The following is a 25,468-nucleotide window of genomic DNA, read 5'->3' as shown; positions in this document are numbered from 1 at the left end:
CTGCTGTTTTAAGAGATACGGCGAAGAGCTCTGAATGATCTCAAATGATTTAATTCTGAAAGCCATTGAGTTTAGGAATGGTAAAGACAGTATTCATCAAGATTGATATCTTTGGAGGAGAACATGAATTAATTAAAAAACACCCTTTTCTCTCAAAAGACTGGAAGAAAGAAAGAAACCTCAAGGGTGTGCAAGATGCCAGGGAAGCAATGATAAACAGGGTGTGTGCACATTGTACCTTTTCTTACCACTGAGATTAAAGAATGTTTGCAATTTTTCCTCCTACCAAGACTATGTGCCAGAAAAAATGTAGAGTGAAACCTGTTTTAGTGAGGGATTTTTCAGTCTCCAGTAGGGGTTAGGTTAGGGGTCTCCAGTGTTAGGGGTCTCTCTGTGTATAAAGGCATAAAATTGGAAGATTATTCATGCAGCTGGATTACCTGCTATTCAAACTCAGTCCATACCTCTCATTTGTGTTCCCTACTTTAGAAGGTTTGAATAGCATTGCAGAATTTGTCTGAAGTAATATGTTTCTCTGTAATTTTTTAACCATATTTTATTTTAATCACCATTTAAGAAATAGTGGTCAAAATTGTTACAGATTTCCTGGAAAATAAATGGCAATTAGAGGATTTGAGGATCAAAGATCACTGTTTGTTCCATTCATGGATGCTCAAGAAGTGCCCTGTAATAAATTATTTGTTATATGATTAAAAATCAGTTAAATATAGGCTTTTGTATTTTTCTGTAATGGCCAGCATTTCATAGGTGAATTTCATGGTACTCACACAGCAAGAGATGAGGTTTCCTACAAGTTTTTTACTGAAGCTGCAATCATCAGAATCACCAGAGATCAGTTTGTGACAGTTGTGATGTGCTTTTCCTTATGCTGGTTTGTAAAGTGGAAATCTATTACTTAACCAAATGACATTATTCCTTTTAGTTATTTTGATCACTTTAAAAAAAAAAAAAAGGAAAGAAAGCAGAGTATAAGAATAGATATCTTACCTGACTCATCACTTGAGAGTGTGTGCATGTGTCTGTGTGTGTAGGCACTATAATTTCTCTCTAATGCAGTGTATAGCACTGCATTAGCAAGTAGCACTTCCAAAAACAATTCTGTTGCAAATCTTTAGTCTTCTCTATAGTGTCGGTCTGAGAGCATAAATAAAGCAATGTGGAAATCTCTTACTGGAGATTATCATATTTTCATCCCTTAACTTGCAGAATGGACCAAATGTTGCATTAGTTCAAGCTGTAATGCACTGTGCAAATCAACACTATTGGAGGAAAAAATTGTTCTTTTTGTTTCTAGACTCAGCTGTTTACCTCTCCCTTGAAACTAATTTTAGCTCATCTGAAAGATGCAAATTTTTTATTTTTGTTTGTTTGTTGTTTTTAGGGGAAGATGGGAGTGGGAGGTGGTTGTGATATTGGCATAGATTTAGCATTTATAGCTGAGGTAGTTTTCATCAATTTCTGACAGGGGAATCAAAGTGTTCTTTTTTGGAAGGAGAGATATTGCTTTTCCGTATAAATGATTGACTATTTTGTGGCAGTAGTCTTTATTTATTTGGCTCTCATCATGAAGAATAGCAAACTTATTCAAAATCTCAGTACATCAAAAATATGTCAATACATAAAACATAAGTACTATTCCATACTACAATCTATGCAAAAAACTATGTTAATAAGATGTGAAGGTTGCACAGCTAAGAAGTCAGAAAACATAAATGATAAGATTCTAGCAGCCACAGTAACTAAGCCACATTTCACATCCTCTGTATTTTATGAAATGCCTTTGACAACATAAATCAGAAAGAGAAGGTGCTATATATGTGTAACATGGCTCAGTTAATGTTGCTTTTGGAACTTTAACATCAGTATTTTCTGACTGGAGAGTTCCTTAATCATGTAAACTTGGTAGATTTTTTACACTTTTTTTTTTTTTTTGATAGGTTGGTTTGGGGCTTTTTTAGAAGAGGGAAATTGCCTGTATTAATAATTGGTTAGCTGATGTTATTTTGATTTAAGCTCCAGTAAAAGGCAGTACGTAGAGAGCACCTTATGACAGGTACATGTGTGATGCCATATACGTGGCACTGACAAGGGGTGTAATTGTGCTGCCGTGTACTTCTTGGGGAAAAGGGGATTACAAGCGTGTGTGTGAGTCCTGTCCTTTCTGTACTACTGGGTATGACTGCATTGCAGACTGCAGTGTCTTCTGAAGATGGTTGAGCTACCTTTTTTAATGAACTGGCTTGTGTACAAGAAGCAGTCTGGCTACAAAGTGTGGATCTCCCTTTGACCTAATTCACCCTTCTGTGGAGCACAGCAAATTAGCTGAGCACAGCTTTTGGTGTAGGCTCCTGCCAGTATCTGAGCTAGTTTGCAGATCTGTGTGCTGCACTGCAGTCTTCAACATAGGCATGCATTTAATGACTCTGCAAAATCCACTACCTTGCAAGTTCTGGAATGGGGATTATTGTTCTGTGACACAGAAACATGCTTTTTATGCCTTTGCTTCCTTGCTCTGGGTCACAGAGTAGACCAGTATCAGGCCTAGTGTTAATATTTTAAAGGCTCTTAATAAGATGTTGAAGTTCATACTTCAGTGTAAAGGCAAGCAGTGTAGGAAAGACAGTAACACAGGTGAACATTGTGACCAATGTATTGTCAAAAGGTCAAAGCTAAGTAATAAGAAGTAATAGAATTTATAGAATGTATGAATAAAACCCCGTAGCGTCAGGATTCGGATCTATATCTGATTAATAGCATTGACATTAACACCCAGCTTTCTGCTTGGTTTCCTTTTAGATTTTTTCTTTTTTGTCCTTCAAGGATTTTAGCCTTCGTTAAGGCTGTGTACACAAGCTTGCTGGGGTTGATTTGAGACAGGAGACCATGCTGCCCTAACTGTGGCAGAATATTCTACTGAACATGTGCCAGAGGATTTCCTTATGCTGTATAAGCATATTATATTTTTCTTCTTTCTCTAATTCAGCTAAACATACAGATGAAGACCTGGGCTTATGTGAATTTGAAAGTTTTTGATATGAACCAGACCTTTTTGTTAAGTGTGTGGAAGTCAAGGAGTTAGTTTCTTATTACAGCTTTCTGTTGGAAAGTATGGAGAAGTGCATGGTGTGAATGTTTGGAGGAAAATACTTAGGGTTTGGCAGAGGTCTGACTTTGGAAATATAAAACTGAAGCAGAAATTGTTTCAGGAATCATAAGTGTTTTATTTGAAGGTTTGATAGTAACTGAGTGACATCTTCCTTTATAGCTATAACTGAATTGATCACTGTAAAATTAAAGTAATTAGAATTAAATACTGTAACCTTTCGTTAACTGAAGGAATGCGCTGTTTTACTCCTAAAGTACCAGGTGGTAGCGTTTTATTTTTCTGAGAATGCCCCTCACTATACATTTTTAAATTCTAATTTCTATGTAATTATAGTGTTACAGGTGCTAAGAAAGTGGAATGTTACTGATGATTGTATTACTCAGGACGGTACTTGTTTCACAATATTCTGTCTCACTGTTCCTCAGCAAAGTTGACACCTGTAGTGCCACTGTAGAACCAGGTAGTGCCATCCTTTCTTCTGAGTGTCACCCCTGCCCCTCAAGTTCAGTTTTTCTTCTCTCTGTAAGCCAGGCTTAATGCTGATCAGGCCAGACAGACCTGTTTTCCCCCAGATTTTTATATCATGGCATGTGGTCCACAGCTTCCAGATTGTGTTGTTGCCTTTTACCAATATCATCCAGGGTAATGGATTGCCAAAATCATGCCTCACTTTTTGTGCACCCAGGAGAAGCAAGGATGTAGCCAGGACTCTTGCCCTGTAGTGAGCATGTCCATGGTGTCTGATGTGTTCAGGTGGATCCCAGAGCGACTTCCCAAAGCTTTTTGTGATAGGGGCTGTGTAAAGCTTCTTCCATTATTGACTGGATTTAGCCATCAGGATGGTGTAAAAGGGCAGTAGCTGCATATTGCTGGTATTATTAGTGTACCTATGCTAACACACTAATTCTGTTACATTTTAATTTTAAAAATTATTATAATGACTCTAATGCTGCCTAATGATCCTTCTTCTTTGACATCAGTCATGGATTGCACTTGCAAAAATTGCTTAAAACTTCCATTTCTATCAAGGTATTACCTGGGAAAAGAATGCCTGCCACCAGATCTCTTATTCAAACAAAAATTAAAGATAATGGGCTAAGTTGTAGGTTTAATTGGATTTGCCCCACCTCTTCATGTTGGCTGCCAGTTGTGTTCCTTCTATTCTCATCCTTTCTCTGTTTGTGTTCAGAGTGGTGTAATCAGTTCTGGTCAGTCATACTTCTCCCAAAATAATGCTATTTATACTGTGCAAGTCAGATAGTAGTCCAAAGTAATTATTACAGTTTCTGTGCTTCCCTAGAAATAGATTCAAACTCAGGTCTGCTCTCTCTTCAGCCATCCCCGGAATGTCTGCACTACCACAGGCATGATGAAATTTGCCAAATTCTCATCTCCTGCATTGTGTGGCCGCAAAAAATATAAGTGTGAGGGAGAAGGGGAGGAAGGGTTTAGTTTATGGAGAAAGAGGATGCTTGGGTCATTCACTCCAAGCATTGTAAGTAATTGGCTTAGATTTGTTTTGTTCTGGGGAGATTTTAGTTAACCTTTTTTTTTTTTTTTTGTATGCTGTTTAATAAACATAAACAGTATCTTGTGATCCCCATCAGTAAAGCAGGTGGATTAATTTGCATGTTTGTAATTTATTTAAATAGCCACAGCATTATATGTAGTGCTCTGCTAAGACAGTGGTGATGAGTCTCTGCATTGAAGAGAACAGCATCCAAACATACATGTAGCATTATGATTATTGCTGTATTTTAGGTGGTGGTGTTTGGTTGTTTTTTAAAACAGTTTGAAGTGGGAGGTTATGGAGTAAAATTCTAACATAAGTAACTGATATATAAGTTCAGAAGAAGAGCCTGGTACCCATTCTTAAACCAGTGTCTGAAAGCAGATTTCTTGGGGAAATATTTAAGAAAATGGAGCAGTCTCAGACCTTTGTCAATCCAGGTGTTATTGCCTCTTCAGGTTTCTTGTATTTGTTACTAAGTATCTTGCAGACCAAGGTTTCATTGTCTTCTTTGGGGACTATCTTTTGCAAAGAGGTGAGAACGCAGTCCTGGCTCTATCAGGGCAGATCAAGGGTTCATGCAGCCCTGGATATCCTGCCTCCAGTGGAGGCTTTCATTGCATGCCTGGAGGAGAGTCAGAACAAAGCAAACCTATGGTACTTCCCCCAGTGCTCTTCAAGCCTCGGCTATTTTCACTTCAGGGACTTCCTGAGCCAGATGTGGCTCTATAAATTTGGTAACCCTCAGAGGATGTCTCTTTTGTGAACTTGTCCAGTCTTTGCTTGAGCCCACATAAACTTTCAGCTTTCAAAACATCAATTTGGCAAGGAGTTCTAAACATCTGCTACCTCTGTGACTAGCCAACCTGTTTCTCTCTTGTTCTGAAGTCTGCTTCTGCTATTGAATGCATCCTAATTGGTGGTGGACCAGATGCTTTTGTAGCTTTCCACCATGGTCCTACTTCCTGGTGTCTTTTCCATCCTCAAAGGGTTATGGATGCTTTTTATGGAAACTGTTATCTATACCTATGATGATTCTTGTTGCATTTCCCTGAATCTTTTTGTCTGACTCTTCCTAGTAAGTCCAAGAAGTCAGTAGAGAGGGATTTTCTTTTGCTGTGTTGATGTTTCCTAAATCTCATCTTCATTCTTCTCTGAACAGTCATCAGTGTTACGTAGTCTTAAATTACTCAAATTTCTGACTTTTCTTTTTAAGCCATACTGAAATTCTCACCTACTAAGGCAGCTCCAGTTTAGAGGCTGTATATGGTCATTAGTGATTCAGGTTTTTGAATTTGATTAGACCTCTGGAGTGATACTTTATGGTTCCAAGCAACTTCTCACTGTTCATTTGTCACTTTATTCCATGAAAAGTCCCATCAGATTCAGAGACATTTATCAAGTCTCTCACAAAGGACTCCAGCATGGGAACACCCCAAGATTTTTCTACAGTGCACGCTAGAGCCAAAGATTCTGTTAAGCTTCTCTGTGATGGTGTTGTGCTCTCTGTAGCTCCCCTTATACCTTCATCATCATTTGTCACTGCAGACTCTGGCAGACCTCCTACTTCTGATGTGTTTGAAGAAATGAATCATTACTCATTTGATTCCCTTTTCTAGCTGTTCCAACAGTTCTTTCTGGCCTGTCTTATTACATTTGAAGTGCCAGAGTTTACAGTCTTTTCTGTTTTCCTCATTTGGACCTGGCGCTGGCTTATTGAAGGGGATGCCTTTTTGCCTCTAGAAAGCTGCAGTGAGCCTTGCTGGTGTCCCTTTGCTCTTACCAAATCTTTCTGAATGGGTGGTGAATATTGTTTCTGTGCTTTCCATGTGGTTATTGTTAAACAGCTTTGATGCTGTCAGTCAGATTTTATTTCTCATAGCTGTCTGAGATTCCTTTTAACAAGCCTTCTCATTTTTTGTGTAGTTACACTTTTTGAAGTTAAGCACGACAGTAGTAGATTCCTCGGGTTTGATTGTTCCTGTAGGGATGCTCAGTTTAACTCCTTTATGGTCACTGATGCACAGTGGTTCTGCAGCTGCAGGATGCAGTAGTAGATGATTCTTGCTGCTCTGGACTGAGCCAAAGGCAGTGGCTCCTCATGCAGGCTCCTTAACCAGCAGTTCTATGGAACAACCTTTGAGAATTATCTGATACTTTGGTCTCAGCTTTGTAGTCTGCTTACTCAGTCTGTCTGGGGGGAGTTGAAATCTCCCCCTAATCAATCTTGCGGCGTGCCTTTTGCTGATCTTGCTAGCGTGCTGCTGTCAGCGTTGTTGTAGTCCAGCCATGCATGGTGGTTCCAGCACTCAATCTTCTTTATCTGACCAAGCTCCAGACCTCAGCTGCGTGGTGAGGTGGAGTTTTATTTTGATTAGTTTTTAAATGCTATGTAGCATATAATGTTACTTTGTTATTAGCTGTCTTCTCCCTGAATTTGTATCCTAGGATGATGCCTACTAGTCACCCCACAATTTTTTTCCTTTCTGCCAAATTTCTTAAATGGCTATTATTAGTGCTTTGTTTGCAATTGATCCAGTCCACCCCTCTTTGTGTAGAAGTCCATGCATTGTTAGAATTTTTTATTGCCACTCTACCTACTCTGTAGTCACTGCATGTCCATTTTTCATTCTTTGATTCTTCTCAGCATCTTCATTTGACGTCCCAGAATTTCCATGTCTTCATTTGACATAGCAATGCCACACTTTTTAACCATGAGTTCTTCTAATCCCCTCTTCATTTTAAAATTTCATTTTCTTGTGCTTTATGTACCAGTGACCTGGCTTCTATGTTCAGGTGAACTCCAGCTCTCCTGTGCAAGTATCTTTATTCTAGAAATATTCTGGTTGCTCATGCATCTGATATTTTGCTTTGTTACCATCTGGTTAACTGGACACTCTTTATTTTTTCTTTTCTTCTAACAGCCCACATTTTGCTGTCTGGTTATCTGTCCTTCCCGGTGTAACTGGAAGCCAGATGCACCACAACATAGGTTTCTCCTCAGCCTTTCATAGGAACCAGTCCAGGCTCTGTGACCTTTGCAGATCATGGGCAAATCACCATGTGGTCCTCTGTCAGATCCCAGACTCCAGCTGTCTGTTTGCCTGATGATATTCCAACACACCCTTTTTAGTTTGCATTATAAAGGCCTCATTTTATGCATCATCAGGGAGAGGGTGTTTGTCAGAAAGGGCTGCTTTGGTCACAGAAACATTCAACTGCCTGTGAAATGATGGGGGAAAAAAATGGATGTCAAGGCAGAGAGAGCAAGTGCAGGAATGGGGTTATAGTGCTGACCTTAGGAGTAACCAAGAGGTAGGACTGTCAGCTTCTGGCGGAAGTAATAGGAGCAGATAAAGTTGTGATAATGAAAACAGCTAAGCAGGTGTTTAAATTTATGGTATTATTATTATTATTATTATTATTATTATTACTACTACTACTACTACTACTACATAGCAAATACTGTTGAATGAATGTAGTGAATTAACTTTAGGTAGAACAGGTATGTGTTTGCTTGTTGAATAAACAGATTTATCATTGTATCAGAAACTCAGTGGGAACAGTTCAGAGATCAAAGCATTTTGGATGTGCTCAGGTATTTGAAACACTTGCTTGGGGCAAGGACCAACTCCATTCTAGAATGGAAAAACCATGTGCTGCATCTGAAATGATATTAAATTCCAGACTTTGGGGAAAAGCATGGGTACCTAAAATCAAGAAAATCTGGACACAATATCAGGAGTCCATTGAAAGTGTGCGCTTTCAAATACCTCGAGAAAATGTCAGTGTCTATTGAGACAAGGCTTACAGACTAAGTCAATGCAGAAAATTTCTCTGACACTGTAATTGACTTGGTTTTGGTTCTAACAGATTCTCGGTGTATGCATGTTCTCAGTACATGATACATGTTCGAACTGGTGTTATTTTGTTTTGTTGTTACTTTTTTAAAAAGTGTATCTTAGTAGGGGGGAGAAGACTAAGAGGGATTGAATTTGACAAAACCCAAATCCTGCCAAACCCCAAGCCTTTTGTGTAAAGCTTAAATACAAGCAATAAAAACCTGAGGATTGTGGGCAAAATATTAAGTTTAAATTAGCACCTGATTGCTAAAAAAAAAAAAAAAAAGGCATTTCTCTTTCAATGTCAGTTTAAGAGTTGTGCCTTTTTTCCACAATTCAGCTTTTGGGTCAGCGCATCAGAATGATGCCTCTGTTGATTTGCCTCACCAGTGTTCCCAAGGAGAGCAAATATTTCAAATAACTGCTTCTGTGCTTTAAGGGTGGGCATTACAGAAGTGACGCATTTTCACCAGAAGCTCTTCCAGGAAAGAGTAACTATGCAGAGCATGGAGCTTACTTCTCCTGCTAAGGCAAGAGGATCTAAGGGCTGCCATTAGCTGCTGAGGGAAGGGATCAGAGCGCTGGGCCAGGTGTGCAGCTGGGGATGTCACTTCTGCTGAGGTTGCCACGGGTGGGACATAGCTTGGTTTCACGTCCTTCTGCTTCCACTCATGTGTTTGCTTTGCTTGGTTCTTCCAACAGATCCCACCTCAGTATGGTCAGCAAGGTGTGAGTGGCTACTGCCAGCAGGGCCAGCAGCCGTACTACAACCAGCAGCCGCAGCACCTGCCGCCCCAGGCACAGTACCTGTCGCAGGCCCAGCAGAGGTACCAGGCTCAGCAGGTAAGCACTGCCCTCCCTGCTGACAGGCACCCTGGGGCTGGAAGTGTAAAAAGAACCCCTGTGCAATGAACAAAACCCATCCCTCATCTTTCCGAGGGAACGGTGTTCATTAAATAACAATAATTAAGTAGTAAATTGAGCAAAGTGAAACAAACGTGGAATCAGACCACATCTTTCTGAATGGTCTTCAGGATGTATGCCCAAATACATCTGCACACATTTTCAGACTTTATTTCATACTACCTTTTTAGGGTAAAGCCAGTGTATATGTCCCAGCATCTGTGCTTTTAAAAACAAGTAACAATTTCTTGATGAGATGTCAGTGGATGCTGGAGCTTTTTTTTGCCTTTGTTTTGTTCTTTCCTCACAAGACAGACATTGTTGAGAATTCCTGCATCTAGTGTGGTCACTGCTATTTTGGGTTTTTTGTGGAGGAGTTCAAGGCATTTTGGAGTTGCTTTGTCAAGGGAGCTTCTTAAAAGACATTTTAAATGGATATTGCAGCTATTAATTTGAATGTTGTCAGTTTGCACATCAGTTTGCAAACCACATAATCTGTTATCCATTGCTGCTTTTGAATTGTGCTCTTTATATTAAGCATAAAAATTAATTTAAAGTGATTCTGTTTTTAACCAAGATCAGTAGTGATAATGTATGGGTCTGGTTCCCAGAGCTGGAGAAACACTTGGATTTTTGATACTGAACAAAATGGATGTGCATAGCTGATGCAGCTGAACATGTAGGCTCAGTTCTGTCTGCAGTCTCAGCTCTGTTAATCATGGAGAGGTGATCTGGAAATGGAAGGATGAAACTAAAGCATACTCACCATCCTGGGAAATCTAACAAAAGTGAGTTGCTCAAGACTGGATATTAGTGGAAGCAGCAGCACTTGCTGCAAATCACTGGGGAATTCTGTCAGGCATGGTTGATTAACATTTTGCGATTATGCTGGTGCAATGTAGAAATCTTAGCCTGAAATAAAAATAGTGCGTAAAATAAACTAACAAAAGATGCTGGAAGTGGCAATGATACTGGAGACTCCCCTCCTTTGACTTTAAAATAAAGCTATGATAATTTCACTGTGTAATTACATGTTAATTTTTCTTCATCTACATTTTAAAATTCCATTGAGAATTAACTTTTTTCATTAAAATGCTGGATGGTTTATGAAATAGAATTCTTAATTGTATCTATGATATTCTTGTAAATGTCACCACATTCTGTCTTTTGGATTATATGTAACTGCAACTTTAAAGATTGCAGTTGTGTCTTTAAATTTAATTTTCTTCCTGTTTTACTTAGCCATTAAATGCTTGATTTCTCTATGACTTGAAAATACTGTTCATAAGCATCTTGGTGAAGTCTCAGCAGATAAAGACCTAGTAATACGGCCTATAAGATAGAAGAAACACAGCTGCTCTAATGTCTACATATCACAGTGTATGAAATTGAAATGGGTTTTTTGCTGCCTTGGACACCTTGTCATATTTTAAATATACTGTCAGTTGAAGGGATTGAATATTTTGGTTTAAAAAATACACAAAACATTCCAACTTTATAGGCCTTAAGAGTAACAAGGTACTGATTTATCTGTTGATAGGTGTTCCAATTACATCATTTGCTATCATAGCTGGGAAGGAGAAGGTTTGTGCAGTGAAGTGAGAGGGATCATAGAAGGATGAAAGTAAAATTAGAGTAAAGCTTTCCATATATTTTGAATTTCTGAGAACTAGGATGAAGAGAAAGGTAGAGGCAGATTCACAGGCAAAAGATACCAGCCTTGATGTAGCCAAATTCCCCTTTTGAGGATTTGAAGTGACACTGAAGGACAGTCAAAATCTAGTCTCCAAGGCTGATACAGGCATCTTAGGAAGGTCAGTAGGCAGTTTTTGCCTCAGCCTGCAAGATGAGATGATGCATTAGGGCCTCACCAATACAGCCCTGCGGTTGGTAGTCCTTTCTGTGAGAATTTTACCTGAATTCTTGATGGTTTATGAATGACTGTTCTTCGGTAGTGGTCAGCCTCTTAAGGTTTGAACTCTGATCTCAGGTTCTGAAATATATGATAATTTCACTGTGTAGTTGGAGTATTTGTGTGTAGATGGTACTATTTTGTATAAATAATAAGTAATCGTAAAACACCTTGGGGCTTGCTTCTTTCCCGATCTCCAGATTGGTTCCATGGCTGCTCTTCCCCCTTTCTCAAGAAGAATCAGCAGGTGAACACTTCTTGTCATGTTTCTCTGTAAAACCTCACCAGTGTGTGCTTTCCCTTTCTTTGAGAACTGCTCATCTAGAAAACAATTCCTAACACAAGAAATTGAAATCTATATTTCTGACTCTGCAGCAGAAGTGTTCTTTCTCTACTGGTAATGTATAGTAGAATTACCATCAAGTGGTAACCAATGTGGAATACAAAAATTAATACTAAACAAAAAACATAAAAAGTTGAGAACATATGTCAAATTCTGCTGCTGACAAAAAATTACAAACTGTGCTTACTTAAGCAAACATATCTCTGCTTATATGAGACTGATTACTTTTGAAAAATAAAGAATTATAATTTATTTGATTAAAGTTTTAGCAAGAGAAATAGGAGTAGGTACTTGTTTAGTTTTAGGAGAGGTACCAGTCTGGGGAATGTGAATGAGAACAGAGCCAAACTTACCTCAGGGGCACAATGGAAGGACAAGAAGCAATAGGGGCACACTAAGAAGACGGATGTTGCAACTCTGTAAAAGAAAGAAACAAACAAACTCAAAAACTATAAACCTCACAAAATTCCAGAGAGACTGCAATCTCCATCATTGGAGAAATTCAACTAGACAAAGCCCCCAAGCACCCTGTTCTTGCTAGGCTTGCTTTGAGCTGGGGGTTTGCCTATAGGATCTCTCTCTGAAGGTCTCTCTGAATATATGTGATTGTGTTGCTGTGATTTAAAACTGGCTTTACATTTTCTAAACACAATTTTAAAATAAACTACAGAATCATATATTACCTGTTGCACCAGTTGGTGTATCTTTCTTATTTCTGCTCCTAAAAATATCAGTACATCCTGTTTATATAATCCTGTCAATTAGAAAGATGAGGTAGTTTCAGTCATACAATCTGTCATCCTTTCTTACTGTCATCCTTAGTTTTGTTCTTTCTTTTCAGCTTGCAAATTAATTTCCTTTGTGTTCTCTATATTGTTCATTAACCTTTTTTTTTGTCTTTCTATATTGATTTTGTGATGTGTGTGTGATTAAATTGGTTTTACTTCAGGAGGGAGAAGAGAAATGCTAGACTGGGGAAAGAGGGTTTCTCTAATTTGCCTTCTTTTCCTGTCTGTATTTTCTTTATTTCCCTTGTAGATTTATGTCAAGCTACTTGTTTTGGAGATTATGAAGCTGAAAACAGTGTTTATTCTGTCTGGATGATGGACTTTTTCTTTCCACCAGTTTCCTTTTATGTAAAACCTCATAGTGTGATGATCTGGGTATTCTGTTATAGGGAGAAAACTGATGTGAAATTTCTTGCAGATGATGTTTTATTTTTGCTCTTTTAGACACATTGTGAGCGAGCTCCTGAGGTCAGGTATAGCTCTGTGTTGTGCCTTAGAATTGGTGCTTGTCTTCATTTCTCACATATTGTGGAAGTGTGAAGCCATTGCTGTTTTTCTTTGACTCACTTGAATTCAATATGCAATCTTGTCTTATAAAAGTAAACAGATAAAACAATTTCTGGGACTGTTCCAGTGACTTGTGACTTTCATTCTTCTAATAAGCATAGATGGGAAGGAGGAGAATGGGATTTATTTGAATGTTTGAACTGTTAAGTTGTTTAGATCTTTGTTAAATTGATTGCATGGTAGGCAGAAAGAGAGTTTCATAAGAGGTGATTTGATAGTAAAACTGGCACAGTTTACTATAGAACCATATTGTAAGCCAGCATCAGTCATCCCCTCTTCATATCAGGAGCCTGCTGTGTAGAAACCATTAAAGGCAGAGCTTTGTTTTAAACAAATTTATTGCAGTAGCAGATTCATTGATCATTAGATATTGCCAGTAGATGTAGATACTGCCTTGGTTTTTTGGTTGTTTTTTTTTTTTTTCTTTAACTTCTTTTTACCTTTACTGCTCTTCAAAAGAAAAAAGAGGAAGAAAGATGTGCTACACTACTATAGTGTTGCCCTTGGCAGGGCTTTTCATCTTGAAATGGCATATAAATGAATAAATGCTTCGCTTGTTTTTGCAGTTTTAAATCTTTTGCCATAAGTAGAAGTGATATTTTGTTCAAGAATGTCATGTAATTGCAAACTTAAACTGTCATCATTAAACATTATTTTGTTAAGATAGTGTGATGTATATTTTTGGTTATTATGCTTTCCAACTGGCTTGTAAACAGCCATGTTTATATATTTCCTTGCTTTATGTAGCATGTGTTCATATGTATCGAGATAGAATTGTGCCTTTAAGCTTTATTGTGTTATTTTATGAATTGGGACTGTATCAGTTTTTGACAGATGAAATGGATCTGCAAAATACTTATAGTCTCACTCTTAGTTAAACAAAAATAGTGATTTTATTCTACACCTACTGCTGTTACCCTGAATGAAGTAATCTTTTGTTTTACACCTTCCTGGAAGATCTCTGCTTGCAAGTTTCCAGAATAGAATGCTGATCCCTTTTCATACATATCGGTATAAGATTAAATGGGGAAAAAGTGTAGCAGGTCCCTGAGGTGGGGCATACATGTGCCCTTTTCTGGGGCATTGGTCATTCTGGTTAACTGTGTGCACCAAGAGTTTGTGTGTGTTTGTACATCATTTGTTGTGGTTACTATGGGTTTTTCTAAGTAGTTCAGGCTCACTCTTTAGTCTGCTTTTACTTAAAAGGAGAAAATGTTTTATAAACAAGCAAACAAACAGCATTCTCTCACTGTCTCACAGGTTTTATTTAAGTGTTCTAAAAGAAGGCCAAAACCTTGTTTACCCCCCAGAATAATATACCTTACCTACTGATCTTGGCGAGATTTTTTCCCAACGCAGCCTGTAGAGGACAAATAAAGAGCAGGACTGACTGTGGGGTTTTTTTCCTGAGACTCGGCCAGGGGAAAAAATGCAATTTGGGCCGGTAGGAATTTGTGAATTGTTTTAGTAGTCCCAGGTAGAAAGGCATCTGAAGCAGGAAGGCAGTGTACATGAGAAGGTGGGAAGCTTCTCTGGTGACACCTTGGTCAGTCTCTCCAGGCAGAAGGTTGGAGACCACTGATGCTTCCATAAGGAACTTCTCTATGTTTCCTTGAACTGGGATCAGTGCTTGAAATTAGTCTCAGTTTTAAGCCTGAGATGATGATGAGAAAGTTCTTCCACAGACATCTGTTTCTAGTGTTGAGTCAGTGTAAGGTAGGACAGATAAAACATTTCCTGATTTGAAACAGTCTTTGAAAATGTGAACAAAATGTGAAACTAATTAATCTGTTTTCATGTCCAATCTGTATGACTGTCATGAAAACAGAACAAATTGTATTGTGGCAAAATGCACCAAATTATTAAAGTGATTTTGGTACAATGAAGATGAAGTATTGTTTTTAAATTCAATGTGAACTGCTAAAGTTCTTTAAACAGTATAATAAGCAACATGTTAATTAATGTTGTCAAGCTGTTTTGGGGTGTAACACTGTACAAAAATAGTATTGTAATAATAGGAATAACTGTTGTACATGCAAATATCAAATTCACTAGTAAGTAATACAGACAATCCTCAGTGAGTCCAAATTGGTATGTCTCAATGCAATTACTCCTTGTAGTAAAATCTTCACTCTTAAGTGATTAGAATTTTGCACAGAATTAGCAGTCAACTGTACAGTAGTTTAGTGTCACATCCTTCAGACTTAAATTTAAATTTATTTAAGGACTACCATACAGCTGCACATGTCTTAAAAGTCATAATAAAAATAATTTGTCCTTCTGTCCTTTTTAAACCTTGCTGTCTGTAATCATTCTGCCGCTAGATGAGTGGTTGCATTAATATTTGTTGGGTTATGAACCACAGGAAATCTGGGAAAGAACAAGCTTGTATGTTAATCTGACATTTGCTGCTAGGCATATAGGAAAGTATTCTTTGTGGAAGTTGGCTATTACAGTTATATGGGAACTCATAATCAAATTTAATGTTTAGAAGAGAGAGTTACCTGCTGTCAGCAGCAGTGGCTGACACCACTGCTTGTTGTGTACCATAAATCCTTCTTGGCTTTTGTCATCTCAACAACAGAGATGCCTAGTGCTCAGTGTGCACTCACTCCATTCTGAAATGCTGGACTTGTTTTTAGCCTTGGAGCAGTTATATTCTCTCCAGAGTGAAGAGACACCACAGTGAAGTAATTCCTGTAAAACATTTAGTCCCAGGCTCATGATACTAAGAACTCATACAGAACTTATACATACATATATATATAAATATAGACTTTGTCAGCCATTTCAGCCTCCCTTATGGGGGAAGCTGAAATGAGAGACGAGGAACACCAATAGCACTTCTTTGTATGAAGGTATCATTTTTGGTACACTGAACTTCCTGTTCAGAGAGGTCAGATAGATACCAAAAGGCAGAGTGCAATATTGGCTTCTTGCATCTGGAGTAAAGCTTGACTGGCCTTGGGGAGAGCAGGGAAGGGGAGCAGGCTTTCAGCAAATGGCTTCCAAACTCACACACCACAACTTCTTCTAGTCAAGCCACCAGTGACCAGCACCTGCCCAGCACTGAAGTGATTAAAGAACTATTGAAATACTTAGAAACCGTATTGAACTTGTGCATTAAACTGATTTATCCTTTTTGAGCCTTTCTTAAGCACATGATATTTTCAGGAAGGACAAGAGGGGTTTGAACCCTTGTAGGTTCAATGAGTACTTAACTGATTGAAATCTTGGCCAGTTAGATCTCTGCTTTTGTAAAGTCTTATTTCATAATCATGATGCTGCTCTGATAGCAAATAAGTGTTCAGCATAAGGCTGTTTTTCTGGTGGAGGGTACTTAGCTCAGGAGTTCAGTGAAACTGACTCCTGTGCTGTGTCTTCTCCCAGCAGTGGGAATGGTTGATTATTGTCCATTTGGGGACTGATCTGTTTGCTCATCATCGCTTATATAATTCCAGGAAATGTCTCAAACCTCTGTCTTTTTTTCCTCAGTATTTCTCTTTGTATTTATAAGATTATAAAGTGCTGCCTTCTCAGACTTGGAGAATAATCTTCCGGAGCTAAGTAGCTAGAAGGAATAGAGTCAGGCAGAAGAAGAAAGTATAATTGTCTGTAAACTCACACCTGAGCACAAACACAAAATTGAGGGCATAGCACAGAGCAGCAGTCACAGCAGCGCAGTCTTGTTTTTGCTGAAGGCTTGTTGACCAAACCCAGAAATCTGCATTCAGATTTAAGGAAGACTTTTTTGGCCCTGTTATTTTAAAGAGAGTGTTTACAGAGATTGTGATCAGTTTATGCAAATAAAAATGCAACTCCTGTCTGTTAGGCCTGAAGCTGTTAAAGTTAGCATGTATAACTGCTCCTTACACGTACTGTCTTTGTAGTAACTTGGATTTGTTAAGTGGTACTACTGGGAAAGGAGAAGTACTTTATCTTGCAAAGTGGTACTACTGTTCATGTATAAAATGTAGCAAGCTTGTTTATACTTCTGTTTTATAATCTTCCAAAGGACTGTCAGTGAAAGAATTTGTTTGCCTCTGAGTTGTCTCAACAACTGAACAGCACCTTCAGTTTCAAGTTCCCTCATTGTAGTTAAATATTTTCTCAGTGTGTATGTTCTTTTGCTGTCTTCATCTCTTAATGGTTTTCTGCTGAAAGCAGGCTTTTCCATTTGAAGGAGGAATTCTGAAGGTCAGCTTTCTTTTCCCGAGAAACCAGCAAGTGCACCTCTTCAGGCATCTGCTGCTGATGGGGGTTTGGTGATACCTGGCAGGATAGTCAGAGGAGATAGGTCAGCACGCGTTGCAAACCTGTTTGGCAGGAATGTTCATGTTCACCTGTATCCTGCTGGTTTTTAATTTTTATTCCTGTGTTTTTGTATCATTCTGACCCTGGCAGATATACTGCAGCTTTTGTGCTTGAAAGTTCTGCAATACTGAAAGGCCTGAGTCTTGATTTTTTTCATGTTCTAAAATGAAGTTAGCATACAATATCATAAAGAAGCTCTGGCAATAAAAGCCTCCCTTCAGATAAATTGAAAAGAGAGAAAACTTAATCTCCTAGGAAAAGGGAAGTCCTGTTTTGCTGCTTTAATTTTAAGTGGTCAGTTACTTATGTGCAATCAGTTTGTAGATTTAGTGAGCAGTGTCCTATGTTCATAACAAAAATCTTCACAAAGTATTCTACTGCAAAAAGCAGGGGTGCTGAATCATTTGTTCTAACTAAAAACTTCAGTATTTATAAGTGAATAATCTTAAAAGGAAATGGTTTTCAGCTCAACTACAAAAACTATGTAAAATCTAGCATGGATTTTGTATGCTATGCTTAGAGAAAGGTCCTTTTAATGAATTTAGAAACACAGTCAGATGCACGTGTCCAAATGTATTTCTTAAAGTTCTCAAATCAGTGGTTTGGCTTTGATCCACAAAGTAATGTTGTTATGATGATGATATTATTTAAAGTTTCTGAGTTCTGATTTCTCCCAGTATTTAAATCACAGAAGGTTAATTAAAGCAGTTCTTTATTTTGCAATTGCTTTGGAATATTAACCTCACAAAGCCTGCATTAAATCAACGAAGTGACAGAATTGCATTTGCTTTATAAAATAACTCTACAAGAGCAAAGAAAAGCCATCTATAGTTCAGTGCCATTAATTGCTTGGCATTTAGATATTAGCATAGGAGTCAATTAATTAACTTGATAGTAAAACTACTGGAATGCAGGCTGATAAAAACTATTTTGTTATAGGAGATTAGTGATCGTAACTATTGTTGCTACCCTTACCACTCTTCTTACTACTCAAGGAGGGTTTTCTTTTAATGTTATTCTGAGAGCTAAATTAATATCCCAGAAAAAATTTTATCCATGTAGCAGTAAGTTAAACAGAATTTATCAGAGTTTATCAAAAGATACCTGATTGTGTAACTGTCATTTATTTTATGACCCACTAATCTGATGGCTGTTCATTGACAAAAGTTATGTAGGCAAATATTTTAGAATATAAAGGCACAAATGCTGTTCTAAGAAAAATTCTAAAATGTAAATAGAATAGCATTCTGAATTAAGTGCTCATGTTGTAAAGTCTAAAAACTACTAATAAATCTAAGTGGTTGGGGTATTTTTTTACTATTTGTTCTGTTTGGTTGGTTGGTTTGGTTTTTAGTTCTGTATGAGCAGTATATATTCCAGATTTCAGTGGTCTTGTAAATTGCACCTCATGGCCAGTTGCAATATAGCAATATTCTCTTATGGCCTTTAAATTAATACACATTATTTTCCTCAGAGGTAGGGAAAATAAGTTTGTTAATATTTGTGGCATAAAATCTAGCACTGTGTTTTGTTGGCTGCGTGCATTTTCTTTAATAATCGAAGCTGTTCAGTATAAATATATTTAGTTTTATTTTCTGTATTTTGCATTGGGATTTTGTTGTTGAGACAATGAATTATCTGAATATTGACCAGCATACATTTCATAAGCATTCATTATCCTTTCCAGTACTGTAGTAGGATTTCAAATAGATTTTGGAGCATGCAGCTGAATTGTTACTGAGTGTTTTAGTTGTTGCAATCAGATATGTACAACAAAGAATGAAATAGAAAATAAAAATAAATAAGGTACCACTTAAAAAACAAGTTTACCTTTACATGTTGACAAAACTACTTGGTGTTTATGTTGTGGAAGATAGGAGAACAACTGTTGGTCTTGGTGAGCTGTCCCTCAATAAATCAAGCTCTGGAAGAACACAGCCTCTCTCTTTGTGTCTTCCTCATGTTTATCCCTGGCTGCCAAGAAGCTATCTTTGACATGCATGTTTGTAGGTAGAAAGCTAAATAACCAGCTATAACCAGTCTGGGATTTGGGTCTCTGCCTATAGAATTCATGAAGATTGTTCTCCTTCACTCTCACAAAAAAGAGAGCATCATTGTTGCTTTATTACCTAGTAATCCTTTACCAACTTTTAATGAACATCACTGTTTTTTCATTTCTATGTTAAAGAGTAGTCAGTGGTCTGGTCTCAGAGTTTTAAGTTTTCACCACTTCTTTCATTTGTCCACCACCCTCTTACCCCCTTCTCCTGACACTCCCAGCAGCAGCCCAGCTGGGAATATTTTCTTTTGAGAAATTGTGGTTGTGGTGATGGTGGTGAAGACTTTTCTATCTCAAAAGAATAAAGAAATAGTTTACTGCTGTTGGTTTGAACTGTTGCATTGTGCAGTCCGTTGAATTTCTTCTACTGGTGGGTGCTTCCTTTTGGAAATTTCAGTTCTTTTCCCACTCCTTGGACTAAGATATTGCTTTGTGTGGTGGGTTGGATTTAAAGATTTTTGCACGGATACTGTGTGTCTTCACAGACTGCAGAGAAAGGGAGGATGGTAATGCAGCTAATTTTGTGCTTCCAGTAGCCAGCCCTAAATGTAACACTCCAGCGCTTTCACTTACTGAAAGCCGAAGTTAACCAAAACAGTAGAGACCAGTTGAGAATACCTTCTTTACCAAGTTTATTTCAGACTTTTTTGCATCTGAGCTTCGGTTCCTTCTCCTACGATTGTACTGTTGATAAAATAGTAGGTAAATCTCCTTTCAGTTTTTATTTAAGGGCTGTCTGTGGTGGAGTATTAGAGGATAAGTTAGCAGGTGTCACTGGACTGTGGTATAAATTGTCCCTTATACAATATAGCTTTATATATGAGGGACAGGGGCTAGGAAGCAAATCTCTCTATTCTGATTTTTTTTAAATGTAACCTCAGTGATATTTTGCAGCCCTTCCTCACCGATTTGCAGGGTTTCATGAGCCTTTAGATGAAGTCCTGGCTTCTGCCTCAAAGCACAGACACAGACGTGCCCCTAAGAAAACACTGAAGTAATGTTTCCCAGTCTTGAGTGAGGAAGTCTCATCCTTGGGTACCTAGCTTGATTAGCCTAGAGGTAGCAGCTGCTCTCAGTGCAGCTTTTCTCTTTATTCTGTAAGCTGGCTTCAGGCTTTGAGCTCTGCTGTAAGCTGCGGGCAGTGCTCTGACCTCATTTCTGCCAGCGAGCCGTATGCTTGGGAGAGCTTCCTCGGCAGCAGCAGGCAGTCTGGGGCAGGCTGCTGCCCTCTGGGGCACAGAGCCCCCCAGCCCTCTGCTTCTGCAGCAGCCGAGTTGGAAGAAATGGCAGGTTTGAAATCCTGCCCCTCTCCCACCTTTTGCTGGGTTCAGCTGTTCCTTTGGGGTGCAGAGCTGTTTCTCAGCCCCGCTTCACGTCTCGGGTCTGCTGAAGCGATTCTGGAGTTTTAGGAAGGACTAGTGTGGCAGGGCAGGGTGCTGGATGGCACAAAATCTGTAAGTCATCACATTAACATAGTAGTCTGTCCCAAGTGACTGTAAAGAATAGGACATGCAAAACCAGCCAGGCCTCTTTTTAAAACAACTTTTTTGTTCTGTTTTGTTTTAAATATAGCTTTGTCAGTGAAAAAATGGCAGGGAGAGGAAGGAGGGGGTGTAGAAAATGAAAGCGTGGTTGGACTGTCAAGCCTTGTGGGTTTTTTAGGAAAAGTCCAAAAAGCTCTGTAAACATGGGAAAATGCATGGAAATAAAATGATCATTTTTTACCCCTCATTTCCAAGTTACATTTCTCAGTTTACTTCTTTTGACTCTCTCTCATCTCTTTATAAATAAACTGGAACTTTAGATCTGTAGAACAAAACCCTACCTTTTTTGCCTGTAAATGAAGAGCTGACAACTGTTTATCAGGTTGTGCGGTGTGCAACAGTCACATTTTAATACAAACATCAAACTGGCCTATTTTTCTTGTGGCATGTTACAAGTATGAGAGAGGAAAACGAGAAGAAATGTCTTGTTTCTGATTAAATCCACTATTGATATGCTCTGTGATCCATGGAATGCAATAGTGGCGAAAGAGAAAAGCAAGATAAGGATTTCTGAGAATGATTTCATCTTGGAGCTCTTCCTGCATCACTTGCCTAATGTGGCTCCTGGAGGCCATATAGCAAGACACATGTGAAAATGGACTAGAGTTTTTAGGAAGAAAGACCCTTCTGGCTTGTTGATATGCTCAGGTTACCTAATATGCGACTAGAAGCTGTGTTGTCCAAACAAAAAATCTTCCTGTAAGATGTGGAGAGGTTTTTTTGACCCTGTCTGTGCTTAAAATGTTGTCAGTGTATTCTACAGCAAAAAGCCTTTGATAGGTAGTCTGACTTGCTAATAACTTCTGGAGAATTCTGATGAGCTGACCCTCCATAATATATTTGCTTACCTAAGTATCTTTTGCATCAACTGCTGCATAGTGTATTTTTTTCTTCCCTCTGCAGTGTCTTATGACTTAACTTAGATGTCATTTCATGATAACTGGAATCACGAAGGGATAAAATTATGTTACGATTGTAAATATTTTTTTTTTAAGCAGCCTAACAAAGGATGTCTAGGATATAGCAAGTTTTAGAAAGAAACTGCAGATATCTTAGAAGGGACAGTATTAATAACATTGAAGGTGGTGAAGTGTCTTATGGACAATGACTGATCAGCACTCGAGGCATGCAAACTGAAGTTGACTTGGTGAGGCAGAGTATCATCTTTGTTTCTGAGGGCATGTTACAACCCTGGCTTGACTGTGGGCAAATGATAACAACCTGAAAGTTGCTGGTCCCACTGATGTAGCCGTCAGCAAAAGTGTCAGTGTGTTGCAGGAGATGCCAAGCTCCTGGTTGCCGTTCTTCAGGACCACTGCTTTGCTTGTCTCCATTCAGCTTTCCGTGGTGGTGGGAGAGGGTTGGCTTGAAGTGATTTACGTATTCTGGTTGTGAACGGGGTTTATTCAGTTCATCACGTAAACACAGACTCGTATGTTTAAGAGGATTACCAGACTGCATTGGTAATCCACCTCCGGTGGTTAGCATGCTCTTCTTTTTTGTTGGTGTAATAAGTGCTAGGACCAAACTTTTTTTTTTCAGCAATCACCTGTTCCTCCTGTGCAGCAAGAGACTTGCTTGCTGGTTTGTGCACAGTGCTCTCCAGCTGCAAGATAGCAATTTTCTTCAAGGCTTTGTAGGCTTCTGTTTCATTTTTTCCTTCCCCATTTCTGATTCATAAAATTCAAGATATGTATGTATGTATTTCTTCTTGACCCAAGAACTTCTAGAACTTCTGCAAGAGTTCACATACATCCTGCAGGACTTTTGCCAACCATCTGGCCAGGATTCAAGCAAATGTCTCTGCTCTTTTGTCCTTAGTGGATCCTTCCCCACAGGGCTGCTTGCATGAGACTCAGTGTTGCCTGTGCCCTTGGGCATAACATTTTTTCTGAGTGCAGCCTTACCTACAATATTCCTCTAGCAGGTTGGCTGGCCTTTGTTGTCAGTTTTGTGCTACCAGAGAATATACAACTTGGGAGGTTACATGTTAGGTATTAGGGTTGGGCTGGAAGTTGGCTATTTAGGGATATGTCACCATTCTGGTAAGTAATTTTTTCTTTATTGTAGTCTGTTAGTGCAAAAGGTAGAAATAGGGGAGATGTGTTGATACATACTTATCTGCACAGAATGAACAGATGCTTGGCTGACTGGTAACAAGGCATATCCTTCTAGCATAGCCCCTAACTTGGCTTCTTTCTGTTCAGTGGTATTCCTTCAGAGATGAGTAAAATGCTCTTGTACTCTAGGGCTGTCCACTTCTCTTGGCTGCTCTACTGGGTTCTGATTTCCATTCTCAAGTGGTCTGAGGCAAAAAAAAAAAAGAATTAACATTTGTTTTCATTTTTGCTCGTTGTCACATTGCTATAGAATTTACTGCTCTCACATTTGAAGTGTTCTTCAGTTTAACCCACTGAATCAAGAACATGGGCTAAAATACTTTTTAATGAGTTTTTTTCAGATTGAATTCTAGCATATTATTTTAAATAAATTATCTTCTTTCTGTTTAACCATCATGGTACTTATCTTCCTGGGTGGTCATGTTATCCCTCTGAAACTCACTGCAGTAGAAGTGAATGAAGCCTGAATGACATTTCTCACCCAACCCTCCTTTAAATGTGGTTTTCCTGCAAACATTAATATTTTCACTAAGCTTTTATTTTCCATTAAAAATAATTTAAACTATTTAATAATTAGATCTAATCTTCTTCGGCAAAACTTAAAACAAATGTGCATTGCATCTACATGGTTTCAATCATTTTTGGTGCTGTATTCATTCAGATTTGCAGAGAACTCATCCATGTGGACAGGCATGCATGTCTTAGGCTACATCCATCTAGAGAATGAAAGCATGACACTAATTACCACTGCACATGGTGAGGGGGAAAAGAGAAAAAACTGTCTGGCAGTGGCCTGCTCCAAAGTGGTTGCAGTGTAATTGACTCCTGCAAGTGTGAAACCAGGCTCATGGCTGGCTGCTGCCAAAGAAGGGAAATTTCCTTCCTCTCTTGCTCACCCAACCCTTCCCAAGGCCAGCTCAGCTCAGTGAGCCATGATAAAGCTGAAGGGGAAGGAGTTGCTTACCTGGCAAGTTTTAAGTTGCACCATCTAACAAAGTGGTCTAATAAAGACCACTAATACAAACTAAGGGATGTGTGTCCAGCTGCAAGACTTGTGGGAGGCAGGAACAAGGAGCCTTTGACTTTATTGCAGGCCAGTATGTAGGCTCACTCTGTCACTTTAAACCTCTGTGGTAGTGAAATCCCACACCAGAATTAGAGACTTGCTAAGTCTATAAGATGAATACAGTAACAGAGAACAAGAGGGATGAAAATATCCCATTTCCTCCCTTACTCCTTAGACTACACAAATCTTGAGTTCCATATACCTCAATTTGCAGAAGAAACTGAAAGTGTATGTAAATAGGAGATGAATAACTAGTCCAGGCTCTGTGAATTATAAGCAGTTGAATGTTGTTATTATTGCTTCCCAAATACAATAATTGTTTATGGACCAATTTCTGAACAGCTTACCCAATATATAGGCGTTAGACTCTGTCTAGTCCTTTTTTTGTCTACCTATTTTAATCATAAATGTGTTTTTAAAAGTCTAAAAAAGTCTAAACCTCAGCTATTTTGAGTATATGTTTATGACTTGCTGATTATTTGTCCTTGTGCTTTTCTAAAATCTGATGGGGGAAACCCTGACTTTAGTTATTTTACAACTTTGTTGACAGTTTGTGCTGTAACAGCTATGATATGATTGGGTTTGTGCCAAGTTGGGAAGTTCTGAGTGGAAACTTGTAGCCTTCTGTTTATAAAAGCCTGGGTTTCTGTCTAACACACATGCTCATCTATGGGAGAAGGATTTTCTGTGATTCATAAAAAGTCATAAGCTTTATTTTGAAAGCTGATGTCAATGACGGATGAAATACTGGGAGTCAAACAAAAAAAAAAAAAGTTAGGAATCCCAGGAGAAGACTGAGCCCCAGTATCAATGGGGAATTCCTCAGCCATGACTGTAGCACAACACGTGGTTACATGTTTCTCTTCCACTTATGTTCCCTCTCTTCAGTGCCCAATAAATCCATTCCTAGATGCTAGGAAGAAAAATGACCTTTCAAAGCTGTGAGAATTGCCAATTCCATGCATTTCCTCTGTGACAGACAATTTACTCTAATACTTCTGTCCTTATTTCTTATTTATCTCTCAAAATCTGTTGTCACTATTCTGTAATATGCTGTATGTTAACAAAAATTTCCAAATGCAGAACTGAAGACAGGCAGTAGGGATTTTCTCTCTTCTGTTTTTCAGTGAAAATGATACTAAGCACTACTTTGGTTATGAAGCCAACCTCTTAGTGAAATATGCTATTATTTAATCATTCTGTTTAGGATATAAATGGACTGTTTTTATTGGACAATACATGTGTATAAACAGATAAAATTATACACACAGTCCCATGCATATTTCATCTGGGAGATTCCCAAGCCTGCAGCTTACTGAGAGCAAACTGATCCTTTATTTCTCAAGAGCTGCTTTCCAAGTTTCTAGTGATTT

General features: G+C 38.5%; 1 protein-coding gene across 2 annotated transcripts in view; it reads left to right on the top strand.

The window, feature by feature from the left end:
* ARID1B (AT-rich interaction domain 1B) overlaps positions 1–25,468 on the top strand; it is a 325,248-nt gene that overhangs the window by 71,309 nt on the left and 228,471 nt on the right. For both annotated transcript variants that reach the window (XM_058801602.1, XM_058801601.1), the window contains exon 3: positions 9,182–9,322. In XM_058801602.1, the coding sequence (XP_058657585.1) occupies positions 9,182–9,322 (141 nt within the window). The remainder of the gene's footprint in view (positions 1–9,181; positions 9,323–25,468) is intronic.

Source organism: Ammospiza caudacuta, chromosome 3 (assembly GCF_027887145.1).
Source record: "Ammospiza caudacuta isolate bAmmCau1 chromosome 3, bAmmCau1.pri, whole genome shotgun sequence".
NCBI classification, from domain to species: Eukaryota; Metazoa; Chordata; class Aves; order Passeriformes; family Passerellidae; genus Ammospiza; species Ammospiza caudacuta.
Note: the sequence above shows the minus strand (reverse complement) of the source record. Positions and strands in the feature narration are given on the sequence as shown.